General features: G+C 40.7%; 1 protein-coding gene across 3 annotated transcripts in view; it reads left to right on the top strand.

Moving 5' to 3' along the window:
* Positions 1-18,153, top strand: part of nup133 (nucleoporin 133) — a 46,423-nt gene that overhangs the window by 23,303 nt on the left and 4,967 nt on the right. For all 3 annotated transcript variants that reach the window (XM_047043993.1, XM_047043992.1, XM_047043994.1), the window contains 5 exons: positions 7,721-7,878; positions 11,270-11,364; positions 11,586-11,810; positions 16,183-16,305; positions 16,447-16,546. In XM_047043993.1, the coding sequence (XP_046899949.1) occupies positions 7,721-7,878; positions 11,270-11,364; positions 11,586-11,810; positions 16,183-16,305; positions 16,447-16,546 (701 nt within the window). The remainder of the gene's footprint in view (positions 1-7,720; positions 7,879-11,269; positions 11,365-11,585; positions 11,811-16,182; positions 16,306-16,446; positions 16,547-18,153) is intronic.

Raw genomic sequence — 18,153 nt, 5'->3', positions numbered from 1 at the left:
AGGAGAGAGGTGACAGATATTGACTGGATGCCAATTGTACAGTCCCCTATTCTGTCTAAGAGGGTCCGTAAAGAGAGAAAGTAGTCTATTCTAGAAAAAACTTGATGGGGGTTAGAGAAAAATGTGTAATCCGTATCAAGGGGGTGTAGTACTCTCCAGACATTATACAAAACAAAATCGCTAAGGAAAGTTTGCATTTTGTAAATTTTGGTAGAGGAAGCTGAACGGGGAGAAGACATACCCACACAGGGATTAAGCACGCAGTTGAAGTTGCGCCCTTTTAGCATGTATGGGGAGGAAAATGATGCCAAATCTGAAAGTAGTTGTGGGATAAAGGGAGCTTCATAAGAATGGTGCATACACACAGCCAAAAACAAGTTCACCGTACAAATAGCCAGATAGGAACACATAGCAGCCCTCTTTGTCAGATATTGTTTTGTCCAGTGTGAAAGGCAAGCAGCGATGTAAAAGAACAGCAACCCCTCTGCTTTTTGAGTTATATGAAGAGTAAAACACCTGCCCCACCCAGCTTCTAAGTAATTGTATGTGTTCTAAATCAGAGAGGTGGGTTTCCTGAAGAAAGGCTATCTGACCCTTCTCTTAAGGAAGGAGAGTATTTTCTGATGTTTGATGACATGGTTAATGCCGTTGACATTAAGAGTGATTATTTTGACATCACTCATACCCAAGTTTCATGCTGTGCAATAATGAGACAGCGAGATGAATTAAGAAGATCAATGTGGGACAGTACACTCATACATTCTATAGAAAAGGACTGGAGCAAAGTAAAAACAAAAAAAAACAAAAAGAAAGAACACACTAAACTAGAGAGGGTACAATTTTTGGGGAAATTGTAGGGTGTGCTTGCTTGCGTTGGTTGCATGGGTCCGTATTTAAATTACATTTTACAACTGATATTTCTGTATATGTTATATCAAATTGCATAGCTTACTTATTATTAAGATTACATAGATTTAAAAGCATATTTTTTTTCTGCTCATTTACAACTCAAAATACTAAGAGTGAAGAGTAGACCGAAATAGTTGTCTTCTCCTTTCCCCTGCAAGAGGGAATGGTGATCAGCAACCTCAGTTGAATCAAAACGAGTACATTTGGCAGACCGGTGTAAAAATTGACCTAATCTCTATGATCTGCTAAATGAATAAATGTTAATGATTTAAACGTCATTGTAAGTTTTTCCCTTCTCGTGATATTTTCGGGCATTTAGCCTACTCATATTGCATTCATTCATTAATAAAGAACCACCTTTGAAGCTTATATTAACAACGATGTTACCAGCAGTAGCTATCTCAGATGGAATCGTGATTCAAATAGTACAATCTGCTAACTGAAAAGTAAATTGTAGGCTACTACTACTACTAGAATGTCTTGGTAGCGATTGCGTTGGTTGAATTCGATTTAACGTTACTTCCGTTGTACGGTCTCTAGGCTGAAATGATTTATTTTCATGAACAGATTGACAAAGTTTAGGCTGTGGCAATGGAGTTCAGGTTAGTAGTCACAAGTCAGATAGTTTCACCTATTGAAAGACTTTGATTTAAGTAAGGGTAGTGCCAAACATGTGCCGCCGTTTGACTTCCTACCTACTGTAAACAACTGTAAAGATGTTTTTTTAGCTAGTACACTAGGCTACAGTACAGCATTACAGTGAGCTACACTGGTTTGAGACCACAGGTAAAGATAATTTCACCAACAAATCGTTTACTTGTAATCTAATGTCATAATAAATCCTACAACGAAAATATTTTTGTGAGGAACGTTTATTTTAACAATTGAAAACAGATGCATCATAGACCGCTGTAGTATGTGTTGCCCGGGCAACAGAGGCTAATGTCATGATGCTAATGCTTCAGTGAAATAGTAGACTACTTTTTCCTAAAGTAGATGTAACTACTTCCTTATAACAGCTTATATTGTACATAGGGCTGCACGATAAATCTAATTTTAATCACGATCACGATTTCAGCTTCCCACGATCAAATTCACGTGATCGAGCGATATTTAAAATGCGTCATTCCGTTAGAACGCTCCGTATCAAAGTTATTTTTCCAAAACCAATCTAGCGCTCCGTAAACCAATAGGTGCGTTCGACATCGGCTGCATGAAACGACCAGCGAGAGTTGCCACTTGCAGTCGGGGAGGAGTTATAGACGGCTCTGTCAAGTCGGAAATGTTGTCATTTTATGAATTGGGCTATGATAAACTCTTTCTCCAATCTGCAGCCGGCTGAGGCGCTGCATGGAGTCGAAATACACGTACCTAATGTCTGATCACGAGATGTTCCCTGCACCACGCAGCTTAGTTTCTAGATGTAAACGGTTACAGAGGACAGAGGCCCCGTCCACACCAGCCCGAGTAAATTTAGAAACGCATATAAATGTTCTCTGAAAACTGAGCTTTTCGAATACGCTCCCCTAGCCAGAGACTTTTGAAAACGCCGGGTTCGCGTAGTAGTGTGGACGGGGTCCGGAGCTTTTCAGATACGATGACGTTCAGTTGCCATGGCATTGGGGGTAGCTTTTGCTCTATAGCTATAATGTCAAGATGAACATGGAAGGTGAAAGAAATATGATGCTCCATCTCTATAATTTATTTACCAGTTTAGTGTACTTAAGGTACAAGTATTATCACTTAATAGGCTAGATACGCGTTACTCCTACGCAGAAGGCGAGCGTTGTACTTGGTGTGCCTGAACAATAGGGGGACAAGGCAGAGAAGACTGTTTAAACCAAACGGAGCGGCGATTCTGGGTGAGACCTGGCTGAACAGCTAGCTGGTGGGAACATTTTAAAACACCAAATAGTATTGCCAGAGGAGTATGTAAACAAGGCACCGTGGCGGGAGGGAGGGGTAGGAGTGGCGTGACCATGACAACGATTGTCATGTACCCGTGTTAGTGTGAAGGGCAAACATTTTGAAAACGCTAGTGTGGGCGGAGATAGTTTTCAATTCTTATACGCGTAGTAAAACTTTCCAAAAACCTGTAAACTCGTATTTTCTGCATAGTTCTGAAATGTTCTCATTTGGTTTCATTCTATTATGGAATATTCGTTTTTTTATTGATTGTATATTTTGAGTTTTATTCACATCCATTCTGCAGGTACAATGCATTGTGACAATAACATTTGATTAGGTTAAAATCAATAATTGTACATTAAACTTCACAATTGTGTTTCATATCACAAAGTAAAATGAGTAAATGGTTATCACCCTGGCCTCTTTGCTTGTGGCTTTTCTGCAGCTGCCTTGCAGTAAAGCAGTTAGCCTAGCTATCTCCCAGAAGTTAACGAGCTGCTAAAGTAATGTTCTGCTAGAGGTAGTCATGCGATATTTCGTGACGTTAGTGACTGTGGCTAGCAAGTTAGCCACTGTTAGCTTCACTTTTACCATAAAAACTTAATCAAAACCTAAACCTTGCAACGGGACATAAATCCCAATAGAACCAACGCAATCGTGACCAAGACTAACCTTTTGACATTGACGTTGTGTATGTAGTCCAAATATTGACTGAGCTTTGGGGGTGCGAAAATAAACAATAATAATAACTAGAAAAAGCTGTTCCTGCAAAACAGCAGTGAGAATGCTGAAAACCTGAATGGGGATCGCTGACCATGCAAAAAAAGCTGAAAATAGTGAACATTTTGTAGAAATTTATAAGCTGAAGCTTCAAAGCGCCCGAAAGGTATTTCTGTAAGGGGCTGGACGAAAGCATAAACTACAGAAATGAGAAGAACAATGCAAAAAGAGAAATAATTAAGAAGAATTTTTTAAATGACGTAGAAAGTCATTTGCTAAGGTTTCAAAAGGCCTGAAATGTTGTTTAGACAGGACCTGCAGCGAGATGAAGTCATAAAACTACAGAAAAGAGAAGAAAAAATTGAAAAAAATCTGAAAGAGAAACGACGCATAAAAATGTGAACATTTAGCAGAAGATTATTTGCTGGAGTTTCAAAAGGCCTGAAATGTATGTTAGAAAGGACCTGCAGCAAGATGAAGGCGGAAAAGTACAGAAAATAGAAGAAAAATGCCAAAGTGCTGGCAGTTGGAAGATACTGCTGTGAAAGGTATTTTTGAAAGGACCTGGAGCAAGATGAAGGCAGAAAACAGAAGAAAATAAGAAAAATACAAAACATAAAGGAAAAATTCTGAGAGATGAGCTGAAAGAAAATGTGAAAATTGAGCAGAAAACCAGTTGCTGAAGTCTGGGTTGAACGAATTTGAAGGTAAAAGGACAACACTGGAATGACTTGAACTTGCTAGAAAAACGTAGCAACCGTTGATCATTGGCAACAGACTGGCAACATTTCTAACCTAGAATCTAGGTATCAGGTTCAAGACGGAGGAGAAACTAATCATGCGTGCCTGCACACCCAGTCCTGTTCAGACACTGAATTATTATTTTGATGTCATCTTAAATTAATAGTGCAGGGTTGCCGATGTTGTCTTGTCCCTGGTGAGTTTTTTATACGTAAATAACAAGATCATGCTACATCTAATCAGCAGATCATTTCTTGCAAGTGTGTCAAAGTGGTTTGTATTAACACCGTAGGCTTGAATAATAACCGAAGGCGTGAAGCTAGAGAGAGGATGCAATGGAAGATTTCCTACATAAGTAGATCTACTACTTCAAATTGAAAAAGGAGAAGATATTTAGAGTAAAGACAAGTTACTTTACATCTGTGTTAAATATCGTCAATTAAAAGTAAAAACGTTCCAGTTACGAAGCGTATGTTCGTAGGATTAACGCTAGCTGCAGCAAACACTTACTCCAGCCCTGGTTTGGCTGTTCGTGACGGTCAGCTATGACGGGCAGCTATGACAGTCGCGCCTCAATTTTGGCAGATTTCTGTAAGACTTGCTAAAATAAAAACGATCTAGCTAGATTATGTACACTTTAAGCTCAATGTACATACCTGGTTTGGTCAATTTGGTAGATTGTGGAAAAAGTCGAACCGTTTTTAGTTATGGAGAGCCATCGCGCTAGCTCGATTATGAGAAATGTAGCTAGAATCCACACCTCAAATTAGTTAACCTAGACGCAAAACTGTACGTCCAATCCCAAAAATAAGGATATTTTCCGAGACCCAAGACTCTGCCGAAACCAGAGGTGTCCTTTATATGTCTGTGCGGTCAGAAATACGACTACCGGCATTTTCTAAATCTGGTTGTTTTTGCCTTTTCTGACGAATTTGACACCAGATTTGCATTGGACTCCATGGGGCGAGAGTTGGACTTTGTCTCGCTTTCGTGGGGCTCTGAATAAATGTGTAAGTGTGTTGGATTCCACAGACAACTGTCTACGACCAGCACAAAATTAGCTATCTATTAATCCAAAAACGAAGCATGAAGAGCGAAAATTGTGGCAATGCTGGCAAACTAGAAATACTTTTTGAAACTGATTTCGAAGCTTCCCTCCACTCTAAGCGTTTCAGTCTGCACTCTAGGCTTTCTTGTACACACCCATGTAAATCTCAGAAACGGTTTGAAAAAGTCATGAAACATCAGTGATATAAAAAAAGTTGAATAGATATCAAAAAGCAGATTTTATTTATTTATAGTTTAGGGTTTTGTCAACAATTTAAAGTTTAAATGGTGCCTGTAGCTGAAGGATTGAGGAAGAAGAAGGATTTTAAAGTTGAAGAAGTTTAAGAGGATTGAGAGGATTTGAAAAAAAACTCAATTGGAAAACCATGTAAAAAATTTGAATATTGATTTATATTAATTCAAGCATAAGAGGTACAAAGCTGAAAAGTCATAGCAGTCATAGCTTGAAACTGCTGAATTTTTTTGATAGCTGAACGGTTTTAATAGCTGTAGATTTGAAGGCGCTGAAAGGTGTCGCAGAAGAAATAGAAGAAGAAGAAGAAGAATATGAAGTTGAATAAAGATTCAAAGAACAATACCTGGAATGCTGACGCAGCATTCCAACAATAATAAAGAGAAACAGGAAACGGCTAAACGGCATTCTCACAATAATATATGTGAGATAACAATGGTTGTGCCCTTGCCGAAGGCAAACCACACCCAATAACGCTGTCAATATAGAACAGACCCCCCATTATAGAACAGACCCCTCCCAAAACAAAAGAAAACAGCCAAAGAGTGGCGCTAAGTGAGTTGGGACAAGTGAAGCTGAGAGGTGACCCTCCATCACTAAAAGAGAACAGTCTTATCAGCAGCAGGCATTACCATACCCCTACTAAAGCACAGTTTCCTTTATGCTGAAAGTAGGTTATGGGTCTTCCAGCCGGACAATGATCTAAAGTTTACAGAAATTATTTGCTGACCATAGAATCATTGGCAATGGTCCTTACTGTCCCCTGACTGAAATTCCATAGAAAACTTGTGGGTTGACAAGTTGAACTGAAGAGGACTAGGTGATGAACTTCAATTAACAATTTTATCTCAAATATAAAATTGTCCAGTCAAAATGCCTTTTAATTAGGGCTGTCAAAGTTAGCGCGTTAATAACGCTTAACGCAATCTCACTTATACGTGACAAAAGAAATTTGTGCCGTTAACGCAAGTTTCTTTTTGACCCTGGGAATCACCTGTCGTCACATGACTTTGACTGCCGACGGTAGCTGAATGATGGAGAGAGCGCTTTTAGATGGGAAGTTCCATTTCAAAAAGTTGCGTGACGGCTCGGTTGACAACTAAAGCTGTGTGTACTGATTGTCAGGCTGAGTTTAGTTATCACCGGAGTACTTCCAGCCTAAACTGTCATATGCAAGCAAAGCACACAGCCAGCAGCAGCAGCGTTAGCGGTAGCAGCAGCAGCGTTCGCTCCAGTAATATATGGCAGACAACACTTGCAAAAGAAGCGAGCAGCTGACTGGGTTCAACAACATAGAAACTGTATTGTTCAATATTAAGGTCAATCTGTGGTTTCTTAAGTATCTGAAGAATGTTTGAGTGAGATTTGAATATTGGAGCAGGATATCGTAGTAGGCTATGAGACAACATGTCTTAAATGTATTTCATATTCCAGAACAAGTCTAATTTTGTGGATGTTTATTATACAGCAGAATTAATGAATAAAACTCCCTCACAATTTAAATTGTGTTCCATCTGAACTTGTTATATGGACATTATCATCCAGTTAGGCCTATTTGAAGTTAAGTACAACCTTTTAATGTTATTTCCATAACAAAAATCATTTATTGGGGTACATTTTAACAGATTAAATAGATTGAATAATTTTGCGATTATTCGCGTTTAATCATATGAAATAATGCGATTAATCGCAGTTAAATATTTAATTGCTTGACAGCCCTACTTTTAATGGCTTGTTCTTTTTTCTGTCTTTTGAAGGCACACTAGGTGAGAGTTTTGTCCTCCATAAATGGCATTCTCTCTCTGACTTAACATCCTTAAACTTCTCCATGATCCAAATAGAAGGTTGTGAAATAATTAGCAAGATGGCCGATTAAACACATGTATGGTAGAAGTCTGAATCCATTCATCAAACCTGAAAATACCCCCCCATTTATACTTCCACTAATACAAATTCATTAAAAAAATTGAAGGGGCACTAGTACCAAGAAGAAAAATATTTGAGCACTTTATGAATATATATTTTTCAGGATTCCAAACAAACGTAATCCTAGACTTCACATGTGTTAAGCATTGTAGGTCTAGTATGCTCAAATGGTCGTGGTTAACCTGTGTGACTCCTAAGTTGTGCTGTATTTGCCAGGCATGACGTGGTTGGGGCCCAGACTATGACAGACAAGCTGTTCCCCCCAGAAGAGGAGGGCGATGGGGATCTTGATGCCCTGGTGACCCGCATCAGCCTGGATCTGGTGGAGGACTACCCCGCCTCGGACCCCCGCTGGGCAGAGTCTGTTCCTGAAGGTGAGAGCGGAGGGATGGCGAAAAGGTGAGGAGTGGAAAAAGAAGAGGGACAAACTCAAACAAGGAGGGCTGAGGAGGACAGAGATGGAATACATTTATTGATTGGAATTAGTGGAAAATATTGTGGTGGAGTCATAGATTGAAGAATAAAGAATATACAGTGGGGGTGGAATATTAAGTATAAAGCACTACTCTTATAAGTTAGCGTCACTGTGTCCAATCCCGACCGCTGTAAACTACTATTGTCCAAACCCGAACGGGTTTCCGGTCTTTTTGCCACCATTTTCTTTTGCAATTACCAGCAAAGTGTAAGTAATATTATTTTAGGCATACCAAACAATCAACGTGTCAAATTTCATAAACATATATGGACGTTTACATGTCTAAATAATTTAGGAAAGTTACATTGATGAGAGAAAGCCGAAAGACCACTCGGGCGACGATCTCTACTCTGACATGAGAAGAGTTCATCAAAATATCCAGCAGGTAAACAGTCAAATTGAGATTTTATCACATAGTTTGGAGATGTTGAAGCGTGATATCTTATTGTCCCCGGATATATTGACAGCATTATGGTCAGTTTGGTGACCCTGGATCAAGTTAATATCCCGGGAAAAACAGCAGCGACGAGTGTTTACTACGAGGATAAGGTGCGGTCGGGTTTGGACAAGGGTAGCGCACGGCTAATTTACCGGCGCCAGCGTCTTTTTACCGGCTTTAGTAAAGGATAAGCTAACTCTAATTTTTTTTACAATATTTAGCTCGAAAGGTAAGACGTTAAAGCTTAACGTGAAATGAGTAAATCGGCTGAAAACGTGATACAATCATTTGTATACATTTTTGAAGTGGCATTTTATCATAATGTTAGCTAAAAACCGGTCGGGATTGGACACAGTGACGTTAGCAATTTCATATATGAATATGTATTAAATGTGTGTACATAAATTCAACTATACAAGTCAAAAGGCATGTGGAAGCATGCTAATGTGGAAAAAAAGTTATTGTCAGATGAAAAATTATAACTTTTGGCGCCCTATGCAAAATACTGTTTAGCTGCAAAGCCAGCACGGTTCATAGTTCTAATCCAAACAACGTAAATCGCGGCACTGCACTCCGTTGGAGTATAAAAAAAGACTCCTGCAAAATAAGAACTTTTCAGAATGCCCGTTTCTCGAGATAATCGTTGGAAACTCACTGCCCTCAAATCCCATTCACACAGATAGACACACACATACACACAGATTCCTGGCATTTTTTGAGAGATAGCAACACCGCCACATTTCTTAGAGGCATGAGGAATGTGTAAGTACACCAAATCCGGAGAAGACGCTTCACTCAGAGCGGTATATTCGTCAGGTTTTAGCTTGGTTTCGGTGAGTCCAATCAGGTCCAGACTACATTCAGACATCAGGTCATTAATCAAAAGAGCCTTTGTTGATGGGGATCTGATGTTTTGGAGTCCAATATTCCAGTACGAGTTTTTAGGAGCTTTAGTCTTAGGAGATATTTCCTAGGAAATAGTGACATTGTTAGGTGCAAACAGTGTTATGGGCAACGGGCGAGCGAGGCTGAATACATATTAAATTGGTATAATTCCTAACAATTGAAGGCCGAGATCTTTTGGAATTGGAGCGGAGTACCGACACTGCCTCAATAGGAAAAACCACACCAGCAACCACACTGACTACATTACAAGCTAAGCTATCGGGCCCCAAACAACCCGCAACATACCTATCAGACTCTGTAAGAGACTGTGGCCTGGCTTGTTCTAGTGAGTGTCAGGCCTGCTTTAAAATAGCTTAAATGTTCCTAGACAACAAAAAATAAAGCACCTCTCCAGCTCAGGTGGAGCGTGTCACTTTTCAACAAGCCAGGTTTGGCTCTGAAATGACACCAGTAATCTATAAATCCTAAACCCTGTTCTGTGCAAAAGCGAGCCAGACAGCGGTTAAGAGAGACAATTCTGCTGTTGATGGCATCACGCCCCCCTAACAGGTAGTGGACTATTACTCGATGCCGACTCTTTGAGCAAGGTCACATACCCGTGCTATATTAACCTCTGTGACCTCTGACTGCCTCAGCCTAACATCATTGGTGTCGACATGTATGACAATATTCCTGTACCTGTCATCATTGCGTGCACCATGTCAGAATCAGAATCAGAATGGGATTTATTCGCCATGAAAGTTTGCACAGACAAGGAATTTGCTTTGGCAGGAAGGTGCATACAGTAAACATATAGTAATCTTAAATTTAAATATGTGGTCTAACTATACTAAGGATACATAAACTAGCAATACTAAGTGGAATACAATTAATATAAAATATACAATAAGTAAAATATAAGTTGCCAATTTACAATATAAAATACAAATATTACAGGAATTGAGTGTAGTGCAAAATGTAAATAGTTTTTAAAGACATTCAGTCAGTGTGAGCTTTGGCCTTGTTGAGGAGGCCAACAGCGGAAGGAAAGAAACTGTTTGTATGGCGTAAGGTTTTGGTCCTGATGGACCGCAGCCTTCTGCCAGAGCGGAGTGACTGAAACAGGGAATGTCCAGGGTGGAAGGAGTCAGCCTTGTGCCTTAGCATTGGCCTTAGCCGTAGTGCTAGCCAGAACCCTAAGAATAACTTCTGTGTCAGTAGTTCTGGCCCCAGGTATGCAGTAAACTATCGCCGGTGGCTCTAATCTAATGGCACAAGTGATGGAGTCTCCGCTCGTTAACGTCTGATGAGGCCACTCCCCCGAGGAGACGAAGTGCTTGGCCGACCGGGTGAACCATAGGGAGGAGTCGGGTGGCTGAGCGGTTAGGGAATTAGGCTAGTAATCAGTAGGTTGCTGGTTCGATTCCGGCCGTGCGAAAAATGATGTGTCCTTGGGCAAGGCACTTGACCCTACTTGCCCTGTCCCTTTACTTACTGTAAGTCGCTCTGGATAAGAGGGTCTGCTAAATGTAAAGAGGAGAGAAGCGATTTCTAACCTCAATATGACCCTCAACCAATAATGGTACCAGCAGGCAACGCGCCCCCGAGGGATAGCAACAAATCTGCTGTGCTGCTAAGGCAAAACCGTATCTTCCCTCACGCTTTAACTCCCTGTTAGTAATGTTGCCCCAGTCGTATCTAAAGTTGCTAGCTTACTCTCCCTCGAGCTACCGGACATGACTCCTACTGGTACTTACTATTTTGTAGAGCAGTGGTTCCCAATCCTCGGGACCCTGTGTCCTGCATGTTTTAGATGTTTCCCTGCTCCAACACACCTGATTCAAATGAATGGTCATAAACAGGCTTCTGCAGAGCTGGATAACGAGGTCCCGAGGACCAGGATTGGGAACCACTGTTGTAGAGTATCCCAACAGCTCAGTCTGTGTTTCTATTCCATCCCATCCAGAGAGTTCTGGCTTCCCTCTGACCTCCTTAATCATCCTTCACCAGCTGGAGGACAAGATGAAGGCTCATGGCTGCTTCATGGACTTCTTGCTTCAGGTACGGTCGCCCACTGTTGTTTCACAGTGATACTCCCACTGTTACTTTAGCTTCACACAGACAAATTTCTGAATCTCTCGCTGGCGGTATTTGACCAATTTATGTGCAGTAATTTCACATGCACAACTACTCACTTTCAACTGACCATATTTGGCATTAAGGGCAGTTTCACAATTCCTCTCTCTCCCCTCCCTTTGTGTCTGTGTCCCCATTCTGTTCAGGTCGGGCTCCTGGACCATCTGGGCCAGTCCTACGTGCGCTCCTTGCCCATGGCCACGCGGCTGCTGCTGTGCGAGCACGCGGAGATGCTGCAGGCTGCCGCCGTGCTGAAAAACCACCACGCCAAGCAGCCCCAGTTGCTCAACCGGGCCATCTTGGCCGCCCTACAGAGGGCCCACAACACCATGCCCCCCAGCCTAACACCCGCGGACGTGTTCTTCAGAGAGGTATGCCTAACTCACTACGAGTTTGTGTGAACGGGATCCACAAAATGTATATAAACTCCATGCCCAGTTTGAGGTGGACCACCTGTCTCAAAAAGGAATAACTCTGAAAGCACAAGTAGCTCTGAGGCCTTGGCTCGCTTAGAAAGATGGGAGACGGCCATTACAGTTACTGAGTATGTTCTTGAGAGGTGCACCTAACTCACATCTCTCAATGTATTTATAATATTTAAATTTGTATATATCCTACATAAAATGGGCCTAGATAAAAACTGTGGAGGTAAAAAAAATCGAAAGTCGGGGGACAGATCAAAGAAATACAGTAATGGGGGCAGTATTTATGTGAATGATATCCATGGAAATTTACCAAAAAAAGAAATGTCAATTCTGCATTCTCAGAATTGGTGCAAGTTCAAACAGCTGTAATTCAATCATATTTTCATATATCAACATGAAACTTTGCACGGTACTTCAGGGGGTTGTCATCTTAAAGCAGGGGTGGGGAACGTCCAGGCCGTATGCCCCCGCTAAATCGTTTGGTCCGGTCCGCCATGGCCCTGCAGGTACCATATTATTAGGTGCATTATTCGTTGGCAGCAGCACTATTAATATGTGGATGAGGTCCGTGGAGGCGTGCAGCGTCGTGTACCAATGCACAAAAAAATTTGCGCTCTGCACGCTCACATTAAGTGTGGAATTCCTTTCTAGCAAATCAAACCCAGAATATGTCGTAAGCCCCGAATGTTTACAACGCCTGGTTCCACGCCTGATTAACACTCGGATCGATAAGCAGTCTAAAAAATTGTATCAATATAAATAATCATGATACCGCCTCAGAAATGTTCACTGCACCCTCCAGCCAACATCACAAATCTCACCAAAGAGAAGCTATTCCAGCCATAACATTAGGGGTGAGTTAATTAAATGTTTGACCAAATATAGCAGGCACATTTTTAAGTTGATAATTCTGTACTGCCCCCAAAATGATTTTATAAATATCCAAATGGCCCATGGCAGGAAAAAGGTTCCCCACTCCTGTCTTAAAACCTATTAGGTTTGAAAAAACATAATTCAAAATGACATTTGATTTAGTGACACAAACATATTGAGGCAATGTGGACATTTACACGAATACACCCCTTTCAGCCATGTTGTATTTGATTCATTTTTTCCAAGTAACGTTTTGAAAGACATCAATTTTACACATCAGATTTCAAGTCAATTGGACCTTTGGTTCAAGACAAGAAGAATTTTGAAGGTTTTCGCAAAATGTCACTGTACAGGAATATCCATCATGGTAGACCTTATGGGGTCCTTGAGGCTTTTTTTGTTCCTCATGAAAAATGAGGCATGTACACCAAGTTTCAAAAGAATTGGATGCTAGGGCTGTCCCCAACTAAAGATTTTCTTTTGGTCAACCAAAACTCGACAAAAACGTCTGAAAATCAACTAATCGAACTTTGAAACGTTTTTTTTTTCACCCCCCAAAAAAACATACAAACATTTTCGCACACTGACTCAATGGCTGCTGGACATAGCTGATTCAGCCGCTAATAGCCTACTAATAATAAGACTTGTATCACCAGTCTTGTTGTAACCCAATGCTGATGGTATTTAGTATCTCTTACAATGTACTGGGCAATTCCAGCGTTAGGGATGTGACATTTGTACTCAAAATGACAAGAAAAATGTCTCTGTAAAAAAAGAAAATCTTACATTTTTTAAATTAGTCATGCATATTGTGAAAGTATTCAATGGGTAGAATAGGAGGAAAACAATTTTTTTGCAAAACAAAAATTTCAGACACAAAATTATTACAAAAACACCTGCATTATGGATGTGACAAGAAATTACAGTCATTTTCTGGAGACTATACTTTTTTCTGTAACTCTGTGAACCATTAAGTCTAATGTAGAAAGTTTGATATTGACATGATCATGGAGTCTTAGGTGAACATAAAATCAGCAATTTTTAAAACGTAGTCTTTTATGCAGAATTTTATGAGGAAAAACCTGCGTTATGGATGTGACATTATTCTGTTATGGATGTGACGTGTCTGAAATACACACAGAATCTGTTGGGAAATCAAGAACCAAACTTTCACAGCGCTTTTCTCAACATCTAAAATAACTTGTGAATTAGGTTTAACATTAAGCAAACCATCTGAAATGTCAGTGGAGATTTTGAAGATGGCCACCAAAATAGCGTTGATAATGACATTTTGGGCCTTATTTTAACAATCTGAAACGTAAGTATCAAAAAGTGAAACGCAAGTGACTTGGGCGGGACTCCGGCGATGTAGCTATTATACCGGCGGGATAAATGACTCTGCGCCTGGCGCAAATCTAAAATGGGTTTGGTTTGAATTAGCTACATTACTCATTGGTTTGTTGCATGTTACGCCCAAACCACACCTATCAGAGCAACATATCACATTCCCTTTAAGAGCAGGCGCGCTTGTTAACTTGCGGATTGCTATTATAACGGAATTTGCCACAATTGTTACAAATCAAGTTCACATACAGAGACTCATGAAACTCTTTTCAATCATTGACATGGAAGAAATGTAACGTAGCTTGCAGGAAAAGGAGCCTGGCTTCGCCAGTAGTGCGCACGGGCCAAGCATGCACCCTTAAAATAGCATCTGAATAACGCGCCATTGACTTTAGACTAACTTTTTCCTGGTGTGTGGCGAAACTGGTTTTTGCAAACTGCAAAATAACACCAAGGAACGTTTGCGCTGGAACATGCCTACTACAAATTAAAAATATTGTTTGTTTAACATGCAAATCATCAGAGCGCGCGCTTATCATTGCCTGAAAACTTGCAGCATGTGAATTTACGTAGAAGCTGAATGGGGAATGTTGCAACAGAGAAAGATTTTGTTGTCTTGACCAGAGAAAATATTGTCATTCGATTTGGATGTGTTTTCTATAATAGGCATAGTCATTTTTAAACCCAGCGCATTAGCATGAGCGAAGTAGGGCTAGGCCAACTAAAGTTTTTCAGGTGGTAGGCTACATCATATTCATCGTCGAACTATGAAGAATAAACCGTTATTGGCAGAGTTTGCTTTCAAAGTTTTTCGAGTCACCCGGTACTTGTATGTAAATGTACTTTAATGAAATGCTGCCATACCACAGATTTCTTTGCCATTTTGACTAATGACACCGACAAAGTAGGCTATGGCAGAGTTTGTATTTCTGCAGCCAATTGTGCTGGTGCCGTGTGCAAAATACCAAACAAAGCGGAGATTAACGAAAGGGAAAACGGTAACACCTTTTATTTTAAATTATATATTTTTGGAGTTGCTTTATTTGTCTTAAATAATATAATCTACAATTTCTGTAGAAAATTTCGTTAATTCAGCAATGATGACACAAGCGGGAATCAGATCTCACACTGCCATACGGCAGCTCGACTACAAAAATCTTAGTCTACCAAGAGCATATCGACCAGAAAATCGACTAGTCGACTAAGTGGGCACAGCCCTTCAGGATGCACAGACCTTGTTGGCTTTAGAGGGCTGTCAAAGGGGCATGGAAGCTCCTATTGGGTCAATCAAAAGGGCAGAGTGTAGCGGCCATTTGACTATCCAATCGAACCACATCTCCTCCTATGAGCGATAGTGCGTGAGAGACTGAAATAAAAAAAATATTGGCGAAGGAAGAGTGAATCAACAAGATCGTGGATATAATTCATTGTTTGGACAACTTCTCGACATGGTTAGATACTTTTGACCTTTGGGAATGTAAACAGATGAGGTTTTGATGGGTTGTTTGCATACCTGGAACATTCCGAAGTAATGGTAGGCAAGTACAACTTTTTTCTCTGGTTTTGTTGAAGGATTGGTCACCAGACAAAGACCTTGACTGTACTTGCTGTTGCGACTTGATCTTGAACTGGTTTAGTTCAATGGAAGCACAAGAATCGTGATGTACAACATGTGTAGCAGTCTAAAAAATATATTTGTTAACATTTAGTGCGTAGTAACTGGGGGATGAGGGGGCAGCGTTTCAGGCCCGCGGGCGGGCCGTCTACAGGTTAAGCGCCCATCAGCTAAAAAACACAATCAGACACACTGTCACCTACAATTGTGTTGAAGTGATGAAACAACAATGAAACAAACCTCGTCCATGAAATCCAGATTCCTGTTGCATTAACCCTTCATTACATGAGTGGGGGACTAGCCGAGATGTGTTGTGTGTTCCTCATATGCAGTATAATTTTGGAAACACTTATTCACACGTGGCAATTTGGCATTCGTGATCTTGTCAAATTGGACATTGTTTATTACAAATAATTTGTTCCAATATTTTACTAAAATCTAAATCAAACATGCTATTTAACTGCTATCGCGTGCATTTGTGTACAGGTGTCTCAGATTGCCTCAATCTTCGAGTGTCTCCTGGAAGAAGAGGAGAAGAGCCTGAAAGAGAATCCGACGGATTATGCAAACTGGGCCGATGTAGTGCTTAGTGTCAACACAATCATCAAGGTTCCTCTCCCAAAACAACTGTTGTAGGATTCTGTGATTTTTAGCCGTGCGTGATAGTGTGTTCTCCTTTCGGGAAGTTTTTTCTAAAGTGCAGCTGTATTAGTGTGTTCATGACTGTGTTCTGTATGTGTTGCTGTCAAGGACATGCTGCAAGCTGCAGGGCAGTACAGGGAGACCAAGGCTTCCATCTACAGAGCGCCTGAGAACGCCCCTGCTGAACCTGAATACATTCCATGGACAGGTAGGATCACACTGCACTGCTCACTATCTTCACACACAGATACCTTCTGTCTAGGGCTGCAACGATTAGTCGACATTATCGACAACGTTGACAATAAAAAAAAAAAAATTAGATTTGATCTCATAAGACCTATTTTAAGTGCCTGCAATAACGTGATTTGACAAGTGCAGCGCTGTAGCGCTAGACTAATGCAGCCCTCCCGTATGCTAAAACAGCGCTAAAATGTCAGTGAACAAACGGAGCAGAACAAGCCGCGTCACAAAAAATACTGTCATCTGTAATGCGTGCAAGGCGGAACGTGCTTTCCATGGGAGCACAACGTGTATGCTGGAACATTTCAAAAGGAAACATCCCGGCACGAGAGGAGATGGAAACGGTGGGGAGTGTGCTCCAGCTGGAACTAAACAAGATGGCCAGTTAGCGACACCAGTTGATAAAAACGCATTACGCAGTATTGCACGCATACTAACACCGTAGCAACATGTCCACAGACAGCAGTTAGACATGCATTACAGACATAAAGCTAGGAATGTAAACAAATCTCTTAAATTAGGCAGCAGCATTAAGAGCTTCATTTGTAAGACAACAGGGTTATGTTCAATGAAAAACAGTGAGTAATTGGACAAAAGGAGATTGGCCTGTTAAGGCCGAATCCCAATACTCCCACTTACCCCTTCCCCTTACCCCTTCCCCTTAGTTTTGCGCGTTCCCGTGAGAGCTAGTGGTGTCCCAATACTCTTTTGGAGCTAGGGGAAGGGTTAAGACTAAGGGGTATACACCCCTTAAAACCAAGTAAGATCGGGAGCTTACTTGAAACCTAGAGCTAAGTAAAAACTGCGCGACCGGCAACAATGGCGACCAAATCATCCAGAGAGTCCGATAAATGTTATATTATCGGCTTAATTCATTGATAAAAAAATTATGACAGTCTTGTTTTGTGTTATATACAGTCATGAACATATATATTTGCAACCATTTTCCTAATTGAAACGTTTCTAAAAATCGCTAGTTTGGTACGTTAATGTTACAGTTCTGAATTGCACAACAGTCCCGCATTTCTTTGACTAGCATGTCTACAGTTCTAAGTAAACTCCATTAGCAGCGAATTTCGTTTAATATCAGTGCATAACGCTACTTGCTTTGGAGATATCGATACGTGCTAGATGACGTACCTGTAACCAAGTGGTGTCCCATCTCCTAGGGCTATGTAGCCCTTACCCCTTACTTTAGTGGGCCAAGGGGAAGGGGTAAATTAAGGGGAAGGGGTAAGGGGGAGTATTGGGATTCGGCCTAAGTTGGCTAAAAGTGCAATCAAAATATTTGATGATTTCCTGGTTTTATTTATTAGTTAGAATAAGTATAACTCAATGTTTTAACAAATTGCAAAAGCTGAGTTATCATTCAGAGCCTACTGATTCGTCAGTGAAAACATTTATTAGTCGACTAATCGTTCTAATAATCATTAGATTAGTCGATTATCAAAATAATCGTTTGTTGCAGCCCTACTTCTGTCAAACGCTCCTAAAAACATTTGAAGTGAATATGGGAATAGTTCAAACGAGAAGTTTCTTCCTTGTCTCCGTTCCCTCCTTTTACACTTCATCTTC

Source organism: Hypomesus transpacificus, chromosome 21 (assembly GCF_021917145.1).
Source record: "Hypomesus transpacificus isolate Combined female chromosome 21, fHypTra1, whole genome shotgun sequence".
In the NCBI taxonomy this organism is placed as follows: Eukaryota; Metazoa; Chordata; class Actinopteri; order Osmeriformes; family Osmeridae; genus Hypomesus; species Hypomesus transpacificus.
The sequence above is the reverse complement of the archived record's forward strand: the minus strand, read 5'-3'. Positions and strand labels throughout refer to the sequence as shown.